The sequence below is a fragment of the Podarcis raffonei genome, chromosome 13 (genome assembly GCF_027172205.1).
Source record: "Podarcis raffonei isolate rPodRaf1 chromosome 13, rPodRaf1.pri, whole genome shotgun sequence".
Lineage (NCBI taxonomy): Eukaryota > Metazoa > Chordata > Lepidosauria > Squamata > Lacertidae > Podarcis > Podarcis raffonei.
In genome coordinates this window covers 908650-922086 of record NC_070614.1, presented here as the reverse complement: position 1 = coordinate 922086, position 13437 = coordinate 908650, and the positions used below count along the sequence as shown (strand labels likewise).

General features: G+C 48.0%; 1 protein-coding gene across 9 annotated transcripts in view; it reads left to right on the top strand.

The window, feature by feature from the left end:
• Positions 1–2668: 2668 nt before the first annotated feature.
• ANKRD13A (ankyrin repeat domain 13A) overlaps positions 2669–13437 on the top strand; it is a 35439-nt gene continuing 24670 nt past the window's right edge. For 2 of the 9 annotated variants that reach the window (XM_053363820.1, XM_053363815.1), the window contains exons 1-4: positions 2671–2971; positions 7604–7739; positions 8670–8794; positions 12831–12876. In XM_053363820.1, the coding sequence (XP_053219795.1) occupies positions 2876–2971; positions 7604–7739; positions 8670–8794; positions 12831–12876 (403 nt within the window). In that variant the 5' untranslated portion in view covers positions 2671–2875. Of the gene's footprint in view, positions 2972–5802; positions 5855–7603; positions 7740–8669; positions 8795–12830; positions 12877–13437 lie in introns of all 9 variants that reach the window. The other 7 variants (XM_053363816.1, XM_053363824.1, XM_053363819.1 and 4 more) reach the window with 7 other exon arrangements.

Genomic DNA, 13437 nt, shown 5'->3' with positions numbered 1-13437 from the left:
ATGTAAGTTGTCAAACCCAACCCTCCCATAATGTATTCATGACGTTTTTTGCACTGTATCCTGGGACTTGGAGGGAACTTTTAAAAGTTGGTGTCACCCCTTTCTCGCTGTTCAATTTTGCCTTGAACCTGTTGCGCAATAAACCTTGGATCTCCGCATCTTGCTCCTGTTTCCGGCTGAGCTCATTTTTCCGCTAGGACCCGCGGACTTAGTCCGACGAGCCGGGAGGCTGAGCCGACTCACACCCGGGATTTTTCCGTAACAGTTGAGTTTCCTGCATTTTAGGATGTTGGAGTAGATGAGCCTTGGGTTCCCTTCCAACTCTACAATTCTATGATTCTGTGATTCAGTCCCAAGCCAGAGACCTGCCTCTTTAAACCCTTTGATCCAAGGAAGGGGCAGAGCCTGGAAGGTGATCATCTATAAAGCCCTCATAAAAGCTCACCTGGAGCTCTCCACAGTGCTGCAATTACTGACCTTGCCCCATTGTGAAATCAGTGAAATCAGAATAGGACATACGGTAAGTGGAGCCTAATGGATGACCAAAGGGGACCCATCTTGTCCATCCTTCTATTCTCAGTGGCCAACTAGATATCTATCTATTTGCGATTGTACAGCTGTAGGCAGGCCTAAGCCACCATGCCACCCCAGTCATGTGCTGATAGCAGAGTTAACCAGGGTTCCATCTGCACCCCATGCAAATATTACTTGCCCAATGAAAGCACTTCCTCAATCTGGTGATCCTCTTCTGAGCCCCTCCCTCCTCTGTAGTCCTGCAGCCTCCAAACTAGCGAAGGAGAGGCCAAGTTCCCCTCTGTCCTCTTGGCTGGCACAGCCACAGCCTGTCCAAGAGGCACCTTGGGTGGCTATTTAAGCTGAACCCCCCTGGCATGTCACTGGCTGTGATGAATGATGTTCCAAGAAAATTTGCTATTTTCTGCTCCCAGACAGACAAGTGGATGCATCTTGAATGCCAATGAGTCCCCCGTCTGAGGAGGAACTGGGGAGACCAGGCAGCTGCTTTTCAGGTTTGTATGTAAAAGCCCCCCCCCCTGCTTCCAAGTTTCCCCGGGCGTGCCTTCCCCCTTCATCTATCATTCTAAAACATTTCTGTCTCGTTATTCAGCCACACACACCCCTGCGGCGAAGCAGCTTACAAAAACTAGACAGTTTTGCCCTTAGCTCCGCAATCTAAAATACACAACCCACAAGGAAAAAGAGATTGGGAGGGAGGAGGAAAACAACACGCTCAGGCAGGTGTTCTTAAAGTCACAGTTCTTCTAATGAACCGTTGGGATAGAAGAGATGAACTGCTTCTCCCTTGGAGGTTAATTTTGAAAAACAAAGTGGCAAACGGCTATGGTTCTGCCTTTGACCAGTACGCTTCCCATTAGCCTGAATAAAAGTACCCCCCCCCAATTTAGGTGGGATTTGGAGCCTTCCAGGAAGAATGGGAGGCCATGGCACCTCTCTTGGCTAGAAATTAAGCCATGGCTGAGCCCACCAGAAGTGGCACCTCAACTTAGCTAGGCTCGCTCTGAGGTCCTGCGTCTGTTCCAGGTCTCATGGCTGAGGCACTGGCTTGGGCTTTCCCTGAGGGAAGCGGGGAACCCAAAGCAACCAGCCTTTGGCCAGGCATTTGGGTTGGGCTTTCCTTGTTCTGATTTGGTCAGATCCCACCTGGGATGTCCAGTTCTGGGTGCCACAGTTTAAGACCGGATATTGACAAGCTGGAAGGTGTGCAGAGGAGGGCAGCCAAGATGATCCAAGGTCTAGTCGATGGAGTTAGGGATGTTGAGGCTGCAAAGAGGAGACTGCGAGGGGACAGGATGGCCAGACATACAGGGTATGAGGGCTGTCATCCAGAGGGTGGAGTGAGCTTTTGTTTCTCCTGCTTCGGAGGGTAGGACCCAAACCAGTAGATTCAAATGCTAAGAAAGGAAATTCTGATTAAACCTCACAAAAAACTTTCTGACGGCAAGAGCGGTTTCCCAGGGGAATGGACGCCCTGGGAAGGTGGTGGACTCTCCTTCACTGGAAGTATTTAAACAGAAGTCAGGTGCCCATCTGTCAAGGATGCCGTAGCTGGACTAGATGGCCCTCAGGGGTCCCTTCCAATTCCACAGTTCTATGGTTCTATGATAAGCTAATACGTCGCCCTCTCCAAACATGGCCGCCTGATCTACGTCGGCGGCAACGGCGCCCTTAGTCACCATGGTAGTCGGAGGGAAGCGCGAGCGAAGCAGAGAGAGACAATACCAGTTGCCTTCTTCCAAGATGGCCGCCGGAGTACCAGGAGACTGTTGGCCGCTCTCAGACATCATGGCGGGCAGCGCAGGAAGCGTGGGTGTGTCGGGGGCGGGGCTGACGCTTTTGCCCGCACGCAGCATGGCGCCCGCGGCTTCAAGGGAGCGGACGAGGGAAGGCGGGTGGTTGCCCTGAGCGATCCCCCCTCCCGGCACCGCCTCCAAGGCCGTCCCGCCCGCGAGGGGAGGGGGCCGCGGTTCTTCCTCCTCCTCCTCCCGGGGCCTCCTTCCTGGTCCCCACAGGCGGGCGCGGGGCCGGGCGGGTCGGCCTGGCGGGGGGCGAGGAAGGAGGGGCGGCGTAGGTGGGGTGGGGGTGAAAGGTTAGGGGGAGCCCGAAAGCGGGGGGCTGACGAGGACCGCCCACAGATTCCGAGAGGGGTGAGGGGCTTCGCTGGGCACCCAAAGGAGGGGTGGGGGAGGCAGCCCCGACCGTGGGGGGCGGAGAGGTGCTCCCGAGCCTGCATTGGGGCAGCGGAGGGCATGACCTGAGAGGAGTGGGCTGCCTGTGTCAAGGCGTTGTGCCCCCTCCGGGCCCTGACGTGGGGGGAGAAGGGGCCCATCGGCCCAGGATGAGCTCTTCGAGGGACGCCGACAGCAAGTTCCCTTTGCACGGCTTAGTCTGGAATAATGACTTCCAGAAGCTGGAAGAAGCGCTGAAGAACAAGGTAAAAAAGAGGAAGGGGGGTACGTGGCGTTGGAGGGGACACCTGGGCTCTTAAGACTTCCACAGGTGTTTGTGTGGATTCTGAGCAGTTGCACCTGTGGATCACCGTCGTGTCTTTCCTTTCTTCCCAAGAGCTTCAGTAGGATGTGCATGAGAACATCCTCATGACAACCCCGTGAGGGAGGCTAGGCTGAGAGAGGGCCAGCGAGAGGGCAAGTGGCCCCCAATCTCAAGTGCTCCTGCCGCTGTCTTCTCTGGAGCCAGGGCTCTGTCTGTTGGCTCAGGGCTGGAGGGGCTCAAGAGGGGTTGATGGACACATTCATCATGGCAGGGGGTGTACCCATGTTTTCAGTAGAGCAAAGCTTTTAGGGTGGTGGAGAATGGGGGTCCTACAGTGGACTCCTCCATATCCTAATTCATTCTTCTCTAACCTGGTGCCCTCCATCCCTTTTGGACTACCACTTGCCGGTTGGGGATGATGGGAGTTGTCCAAAACATCTGGTGGGCACCAGGTTGGTGAAGGCTGTCCTGGTTATTTCTGGGCTTGAAGGTTTTCTTAAAGCCTTATAGCAATTACATACTATTTTTAGGTACGGCTGGCTGTTTCCTTTTTTTAAAAAAAATGTGGAGTTACGGGAAAGAGAAACCAGATTTGTCAGGCCAACCTGAGATCTGTGAAAAAGCAGGAGCAATTAAAAACCTGCACGAAGTATGCTTTATTCTCAGGCTGTGCTGCTGAGGGCTCCCTAAATGAGTGGGAGGGGGAATGAATCTGATTTGGAAGAGTTAATCCCTGTGATGTGCAAAATAAGAGCAGAGAGGCCAAATGGAATCTCTGCCTCTGTTCAGGCCTATAGGTAGATATATAAAAGGAAAAGGGATGAGAGAAGCCATCAGTAGCTAAAGCTTCATAGGAAAGGAGTTATGAGAAGGGGCAAAGGAAGTAGTAGGGGTCCCTTCATTTGGCAGACACAAAAGAACACAGAAATGGCCAATATTTGAGCTTGCAGTCCACCATGCCACTGGTAGAATCCTGCCCACTCTAGCAAATGGTTTTAAACTGAGAGAGTGGAAATGGCAGTTGCAACCCTTCTAGGAAGCTCTAAGGCACCATCTCGACTTGCTCAGGTGATCTACACGCCAGGTCAGTGTCCTGGTCAACTGAGCTTGTGCTTCAGAACCTGTTATGAATTTTTCTGCAGTGCAATGATGCGTTTGATGTCTAGGGCTCTGTAGCTGATACATTGAGGCAAAAGGGGTTTTATAAAGGGAGCATCTTCCTTGTTTTTCTCTTTCACTTGGGCATCACAGCAGGAAGTGTGTTTTTCTGCATTTCCTCTAAGGAGCATCCATCCTCTATGAGAGAGGCTGGGCTGAGTGACTGTTCCAAGGTCACCTGGTGAGCATCATGATGGGGGGATTTGAACCCAGAGCTCTCTGGTTATGTTCCCCCTGTTCCATCTTTGCCACCCGTTCTTTTCTTGCTATGCTGGCTGTTCTCCAAAGCAACTGTACAACAGCCTGGTTTTCTTAAGACCAGCTGGCTTCTAACTGAAGCTTACAGGTGGTCTACAAACAGTGTTGTTGGTGTCTGGGAAATGTTGGAAACTGTCCAAGTGGGGCCAAGAAGCAAGGCCACTAGGAGGATGAGCATGCTTGCTAGCCTAGATGGAAGGAGACCACAAGGAAACCTGGGACTTTGCTAAGCTGAACCACTCTTTACTGTTGTTGGTAAAGCAGAGAATTGCTCTTCTCCACCCCTCCAAAAACCTGATTTCTTTCTGGAGAAGTTGGTCAATTTGTTCACTTCCTTCTCTGCCCAGTCAGAAGGAGTGATTTGTGTGCAGTGTTAGGCAAGTTCTGAAGGCAGGGGGAGCTTCCCGCAGGCTTAGAGCTGAGTTGGGAATTTGCGGACTGTTGTGTTCAGATAGACCAACCTGCCCCATAACCCCTTAGGCCCATAATGCTAAATTTGGTTTTAAATGTATGTTATCGCAGTTGTGGTTATTGTGTGTCTGCGTACACACACATACACCCAAAACCTCAGGCCCCTTCCCCAAGGAACTTGCAACTTGCAATTGGCAGCAGGTGCCAATTGTCACTTAGAGGTCCTGGTGTGTAGCTGAAATTCTGAATGGTAAGGAAAATATCACATACGGTCTTTCCTTCTTACAAGGACTAGCAGTTCTTTTACTGTGGAACTAAATTTCACTAAATTAATCCCACGAAAGTGTGCATAGGGAATGTGCCTGAACCTGTGATTTAAAGAAGATTTGTTTATCAGTTAAGCTTAAATAATCTACATATGGCCAGAACCGAACTCAGGATCCTTTGATATCTTCCCTGCAGCCTTATGCATCTTCACACAGAAGTTAGCCCATCTGCAGTCAGCAGACATACATTTTTATTGCTGGTGAGGTTTTGGTAATCTGCAGATAGGTTGAATCTTAATTGCTAAATTATCCAAAATGCGGAACATTGGCCAGTGAAAAACCTGGTTATCTGTTGTTGGGCCTAACTTTACAACTTCAGTGTAACTTGTGTGTTTGTGTGTGTTGGCCCACGCGGCCCTAAACTCACTATTGCCAACCTAGTGTCTGCAGAAAATTCAGACTACGGTTCCCATCAGCCTCAACCAGCACAAACTGATGTGTGGTGTCTTGGGAATATGGCTGGCTGGGACCGCTCTGGAGGGCATCAGGTTAGGGAAAGCTGCCCTAAGCAGTGCTGTGTACAGCACTGATTACACAATAGAACTCCCACCAGCAGTACTGAAAATGATCATGACCTTTCCTCTTTGGCTCACTGTTGATTTTTACTTTTCCCCCTTAGTTATAGATGCTCTTCTGTTTCAGATTTCTAAAGCTAGTAGTGAAAGACCTAGGTAAGGCGCGAGTGTGTGTTGCTGTTTGCATGCTAGTGGCTCTTTCTCTGCCTTGTGTGGTTTGCATTTTGTAGTGGTCTGTCAAGAGCGCTCATTGTCGTGTGTGTGTGTGTCCGTGTCCGTCCCCCAAGTGGGGATCCAGTCCCAGTGACCATCTGTTTCCATAATATCACCAGTCATTTTACAAAGTTTGCTTTGTAAAGGTTATTGCCTGGTATATGCATCAGCAGGCATTTTGCCATAGCATCCTCTCGTAGCTGAATAGGATGACAGCAATTCCTGGTACAGAAAATCAGAGGCCAGATTCTTCTTTTCGGGGGGGGGGGGCAAAAGCTTCTTTTCAGCTTTCGGGGGGGACAAGAGGGGGAATAACACAGTGGGAGGACATAGACTTTGTACACAGAAGTCCCTCTCAGTCCCAGGCCTCTTAGGACATTCACAGAAGAATGTGAGTGTCTCCATTTGCAAGTGCTGGAGAGAAGATGGCTTCACCCTATTGGGCCAACACTTGTGCAGGAAGGCCTCATCCTGCAGGATACTCAGTGGGAGAGGATCCTGCAGTGTTCTTCAGCCTTGGGTCCCCAGATGTTGTTGGACCGCAACTCCTACCATCCCTGACCATAGGCTAAGCTGGCTGCGGATGGTGGGTTTTGTCATTCAACAGCATATGGGGACCCAAGGTTGAAGAACGCTGCTTACCTGTGGGTTGTTGGACTCCCACCTCCCAGCTGGCGTAGCCAATCCATGGTCAGGGATGATAGGAGTTGGAGCCCAGCAACAGATTCCTCACCCCTCCTGTAGGAGAAATCTGGGCTGGTGAAGAGGGGAGGCAAGACGGTGAGATAAAGTCCCAGCAGACTAGGCTTCCCCGTTCGCTCCCAAAGCCCACCCACAGACTCACAAAGAGCTGGGAAATTGTAAGAGCCTGGAGGAACTTGCTGACACAGTTCTTGTGGAGCTCCAGTTTGAAAAAGAAAGGAGGAACCTCTTCCCACAAGTGCTTTCGTGATTATTGCAGGGGAGATCCTAGCTCAGGGGTTGAACTCTGCCCACCAAATGCCCCAGGTTCAGTGCTCAGCATCTCTAGCCAAATGATCTTGCATAGGAAGGCCGGTTGCCATCTGGGAGAGCTGCCACCACTCTTGTGTAGACCAGCCTTCCCCAGCCTGTCACTACCCAGATGCCTCCTGCCATTCTTGCTGTGGCTGATGGGAATTGCAGTCCAAAATGACCCTAAGGCAGAGGGGAGTTGTATCCAGAATATCTGGAGAGCACAAGTTTGGGGAAAGTAAACAATATCATGTTAAAGGGACCAATGATCTGACTCAGTATAAGATTGCTGCTTGAGTTGGATGCTGGTGGAACCTACCAAGAGAAAAATGTTTTATGCTTAATTGCAAAACATTGAAGGAGGCAAAATCTGTCTGTTTCACAGACCGCTGGTGGGGTGCCCCACATGAGCTGCAGTTTGAGACCAGAATTTCTTCCATGTCTCTTCATAATTTCATTGCATAGGGTGTTTTACTTATCTCTATATAAAGGATGATCAGTTTGATTTCTCTTGGGATTGCTGTCTCATTTTAAGCTTGCCTGCCTATGTTTCCTTATAAGCAACACCAACAGCATTGAAGCTGTCAGCATAGACTCCATGAAACATTGTCAGCTTTCATATTTAGCTCTGTACATCCTTGATGACTTGTGTTGACTATAGCAGAGGCCTTAGAAGAGGTCTGCCTATTGGCTTTTTAGCAGGATGTGGACCAGCGGGATCCCCGTGGCCGGACCTCATTGCATCTTGCTGTTTCTTTGGGATACATCGAGTCTGTCAGAGTCCTCCTGCGGCATAAAGCAGATGTCACCAAAGAAAATGCACAGGGATGGACAGGTAAGGGGTTGAAGCAAGGCATGTTTGCAGCAAAAGGGAGGAGAACAGAGGAAGAACTTCAGGCAGGGCCTAGACCAGTGTTGGGCAGAAGGTAAAGCTGTTGGTCAATCGCTCGTTGATTTGGTGCTTCAAGGAACCACCAACTTGGATTCCTGGGCAAGGAATTCCAATTCCCACTTGTTTAAATAGGGCACCAACAACACAGTTCCCACTACCCTTTAAATTAGACTTTTGAAACGAAGAAAGCTTGGGTTAAGCAGGCGTGAACTTTTGTAGGACAGGTTTATGAGCTCCAGTTCAGTTCTGGTACTGAAAACAGCTCAGAGGCACTCTGCTCTTTCATTCTAGTGTTACGTCTTTTGCACGTGACTCTGTTTGATAAATTTGGGGACTCCAGTAACAACAACAACAACAACAACAACAACAACAACAACAACAACAACAACAACAAATTTTATTTATATCCCGCCCTCCCCAGCCGAAGCTGGGCTCAGGGCAGCTAACAACAATCAAAATAATCCAACATTCTAAAAACATTCATTATAAAATTAATTAAAATCAAATTAACATCAAATTGATGGCAACCATTAAGCAAAATTTTGTGCAGATTGCCAGAGGAGGGGGTCAGGCACCCTGACCAAAGGCCTGGTGGAACAGCTCTGTCTTGGAGGAAAAACAAAAGGAAAAGTAGATCTGACCAGGCTAAAGCATGCCTATTCTAGGCCTAGATGTTTCTATGCTTTCAGCAGAAGGTGTAGGCAGGCCCTGGAGCTTCTGAGGATGGCTGTCCAGGGAGCTAAGAAAGTTCCAGAAAAGCAAAAGTGAAAGTTCATGTTCTTGTTTAAACTGGCTCACTAGTTGCCAAGTATCCAGCATGATGTGAATCCCTTTCCCTCTCTCTTAGCTTCCCTCTGTTTGTCTTTTTTCCAGTCTTGCATGAAGCTGTCAGCACAGGGGATCCTGAGATGGTCCACATGATCCTGCAACATAGGGATTACCACCAGACGTCCACCACTCTTGGTGGGGTCCCAGAGTTGCTCCAAAAAATTAATGAGGTAAATAGAGAGGCATGAATGATGCCTATTTAGCTTGCCAGTTCTTTTTAATTCCATAACCTTCATTTTAAAAGCCATAGATAGGCCTCAGCTCAGTTATAGACGAGAAATGTAAAATTTCTGAGAAAACCCTGGGGGGAAGCTACCCATTCTTTAATTGAGCATGCTCGCAATAAGTGCATGTAGGGTTGCAACCTCAATGGTATGAGTGTTTTAGATTGCTGCTTAATACAGATGACTGGGAGATTGACTTCTGAGTTGTTGTTGTTTAGTCATTTAGTCGTGTCCGACTCTTCGTGACCCCATGGACCAGACTACGCCATGCCCTCCTGTCTTCCACTGCCTCCCGCAGTTTGGTCAGACTCATGCTGGTAGCTTCGAAAACACTGTCCAACCATCTCGTCCTCTGTCGTCCCCTTCTCCTTGTGCCCTCTATCTTTCCCAACGTCAGGGTCTTTTCCAGGGAGTCTTCGCTTCTCGTGAGGTGGCCAAAGTATTGGAGCCTCAGCTTCAGGATCTGTCCTTCCAGTGAGCACTCAGGGCTAATTTCCTTAAGAATGGATGCGTTTGATCTTCTTGCAGTCCATGAGACTCTCAAGAGTCTCCTCCAGCACCATAATTCAAAAGCATCAATTCTTTGGCGATCAGCCTTCTTTATGGTCCAGCTCTCCCTTCCATACATCACTACTGGGAAAACCATGGCTGTAACTATACGAGCCTTTGTTGGCGAGGTGATATCTCTGCTTTTTAAGATGCTGTCTAGGTTTATCATCACTTTTCTCCCAAGAAACAGGCATCTTTTAATTTCGTGACTGCTGTCACCATCTGCAGTGATCATGGAGCCCAAGAAAGTAAAATCTCTCACTGCCTCCATTTCTTTCCCTTCTATTTGCCAGGAGGTGAGGGGACCAGTGGCCATGATCTTGGTTTTTTTGATGTTGAGCTTCAGCCCATATTTTGCACTCTCCTCTTTCACCCTCATTAAAAGGTTCTTTAATTCCTCCTCACTTTCTGCCATCAAGGTTGTGTCATCTGCATATCTGAGGTTGTTGATATTTCTTCCGACAATCTTAATTCCGGTTTGGGATTCATCCAGCCCAGCCTTTCGCATGATGAATTCTGCATATAAGTTAAATAAACAGGGAGACAATATACAGCCTTATTGTACTCCTTTCCCAATTTTGAACCAATCAGTTGTTCCATATCCAGTTCTAACTGTAGCTTCTTGTCCCACATAGAGATTTCTCAGGAGACAGAGGTGATCAGGCACTCCCATTTCATTAAGAACTTGCCATAGTTTGCTGTGGTCGACACAGTCAAAGGCTTTTGCATAGTCAATGAAGCAGAAGTAGATGTCTTTCTGGAACTCTCTAGCTTTCTCCATAATCCAGCGCATGTTTGCAATTTGGTCTCTGGTTCCTCTGCCCCTTCAAAATCCAGCTTGCACTTCTGGGAGTTCTCGGTCCACATACTGCTTAAGCCTTCCTTGTAGAATTTTAAGCATAACCTTGCTAGCGTGTGAAATGAGTGCAATTCTGTGGTAGTTGGAGCATTCTTTGACACTGCCCTTTGTTGGGATTGGGATGTAGACTGATCTTCTCCAATCCTCTGGCCACTGCTGAGTTTTCCAAATTTGCTGGCATATTGAGTGTAGCACCTTAACAGCATCATCTTTTAAAAATTTAAATAGTTCAGCTGGAATATCATCACTTCCACTGGCCTTGTTATTAGCAGTGCTTTCTAAGGCCCATTTGACTTCACTCTCCAGGATGTCTGGCTCAAGGTCGGCAACCACACTACCTAGGGTGTATGAGACATCCATATCTTTCTGGTATAATTCCTCGGTGTATTCTTGCCACCTCTTCTTGATGTCTTCTGCTTCTGTTAGGTCCTTACCACTTTTGTCCTTTATTATGGTTATCTTTGTACGAAATGTTCCTTTCATATCTCCAATTTTCTTGAACAGATCTCTAGTTTTTCCCATTCTGTTGTTTTCCTCTATTTCTTTGCATTGCTCGTTTAAGAAGGCCTTCTTGTATCTCCTTGCTATTCTTTGGAAATCTGCATTCAATTTCCTGTATCTTTCACTATCTCCCTCGCATTTTGCTTGCCTTCTCTCCCCCGCTATTTGTAAGGCCTCGTTGGACAGCCACTTTGCTTTCTTGCATTTCCTTTTCATTGGGATGGTTTTAGTTGCTGCCTCCTGTATAATGTTACGAGCCTCCATCCATAGTTCTTCAGGCACTCTGTCCACCAAATCTAAATCCTTAAACCTGTTCCTCACTTCCACTGTGTCAAATAAGGGATTTGATTTATATTGTATCTTACCGGCCCAGTGGTTTTTCCTACTTTCTTCAGTTTAAGCTTGAATTTTGCTATAAGAAGCTGATGATCTGAGCAGCAGTCAGCTCCAGGTCTTGTTTTTGCTGACTGTATAGAGCTTCTCCATCTTTGGCTGCAGAGAATATAATCAATCTGATTTCGATGCTGCCCATCTGGTGATGTCCATGTGTAGAGTCGTCTCTTGTGTTGTTGGAAAAGCGTGTTTGTGATGACCAGCTTGTTCTCTTAGCAGAACTCTATTAGCCTTTGCCCTGCTTCGTTTTGAACTCCAAGGCCAAACTTGCCAGTTGTTCCTTTTATCTCTTGACTCCCTACAATCCCCTATAATGAGAAGAACATCCTTCTTTGGTGTCATTTCTAGAAGGTGTTGTAAGGCTTCATAGAATTGGTCAATTTCAGTTTCTTCAGCACCAGTAGTTGGTGCATAAACTTGGATTACTGTGATGTTAAACGGTCTGCCTTGGATTCGTATCAAGATCATTCTATCATTTTTGAGATTGCATCCCAGTACAGCTTTCTCCACTCTTTTGTTGACTATGAGGGCCACTCCATTTCTTTTACGGGTTTCTTGCCCACAGTAGTAGATATGATGGTCATCCGAACTGAATTTTCCCATTCCCATCCATTTTAGTTCATTGATGCCCAGGATGTCAATATTTATTCTTGCCATCTCATTTTTAACCACATCCAACTTACCTTGGTTCATGGTTCTTACATTCCAGGTTCCTATGCAATATTTTTCTTTACAGCATTGGACTTTCCTTTCGCTTCCAGGCATAACCGCAACTGAGCGTCCTTTCGGCTTTGGCCCAGCCGCTTCATCAGCTCTGAATCTACTTGTACTTGTTCCTCAGTAGCATGTTGGACGCCTTCCGACCTGAGGGGCTCATCTTCCAGCGTCATAACTTTTATATGCCTGTTGTCTTTGTCCATGGAGTTTTCTTGGCAGGGATACTGGAGTGGCTTGCCGGTTCCTCCTCCAGGTGGATCACGTTTGGTCAAAACTCTCCACTATGACCTGTCCATCTTGGGTGGCCCTGCATGGCATAGCTCATAGCTTCTCCGAGTTATTCAAGCCCCTTCGCCACGGCAAGGCAGTGATCCATGAAGGGGACTTCTGAGTAGATGTACATAAAATTGTGCTGAAGGTTATGAAGTGGGGTGTTGCGGTCATTGGAGGAACACAGTGAAAAGAACAGCAGATGCCTAATACTTCTGTCTAATGTCTTAATGCAACAGCAGTGGGGAACCTTCGGTCACTGGCCTTACTGGGCCCTCCTGACCTCTCCACTTGGCCAAGCCATACCCACCTGCTGCCATATATGAGATCAGTTGTGGGTCTTATAAAGTCATGGCTGGTGAAAGCGCTTTGAAGCCTCAGCTATTGGCTGATTGTTGAAGCTTCAAATCACAGGGATTTTTGCAAGCCTCAAAGATCAGCGGGTGGTAAGAGCTTAAAGAGCACCCAGAACAGCCAACCGCTTGCTGTTCATCTGTGTGTTGACCAAGCTCTCTTTATGAAACCACTTAATGATGTGGCCACTTCATCATCATGAGGCCTGCAGGCTGCAAGTTCCATGCCATTTGTGCAATATTGCATTCATTTCATTTTAAAGTAACACATTGGATTTTATAGGCCCTACCCCAGTCTGAATCACACATCACAACTGTGCTCTTTTCCCTCCTCCAACAGACACCAGATTTTTATGTGGAAATGAAATGGGAATTCACCAGTTGGGGTACGTTCAAATTAAATTTCCTTCTCTTTTCTTTGAGGCTGTGTATTTCCTTTTGTGTTCAGCTCACTCTTACTGGGACTTGCTTGTTTTCAGTTATGTTGCACTATGTCTATGTGTCTGTCCTGCCAAAACTCCCTAAGAGCCCCCAAAGGGTCTGTGTTTAACCTGAGTGCACATATACAAACCACATGCTAGATAGTGAACCACAAGAGGTGAAAGCATCTTCCCTACAAGGAAAGGCTATATTAGGGATGAGGAACATGCTGCTCTGCACACCCTGTTGGGCTACAGCTCCTGTTCTCCTGGCCCTTGCCAAGGCTGGCTGCTGGTGGTGGGAGTTGGGAGTCCAGCAGCATCTGGAGGGACTGCAGGGTCCTCACCTGCCCTCCTGCCGCCACCCAGTTTAGGAAAAAGCATGATTGGAAAGGGGTCTGCCAGAGGTTTGTGAGTTCATGGGCGGTGCTGAGAGATTTTCCTCCCTTGTAATATTAGAACTTGGGGTGGAGTCCTCCAATGAAACTGATAGGGGGGAGATTCTGGACAGGTGAGAGAAAAGTCTGC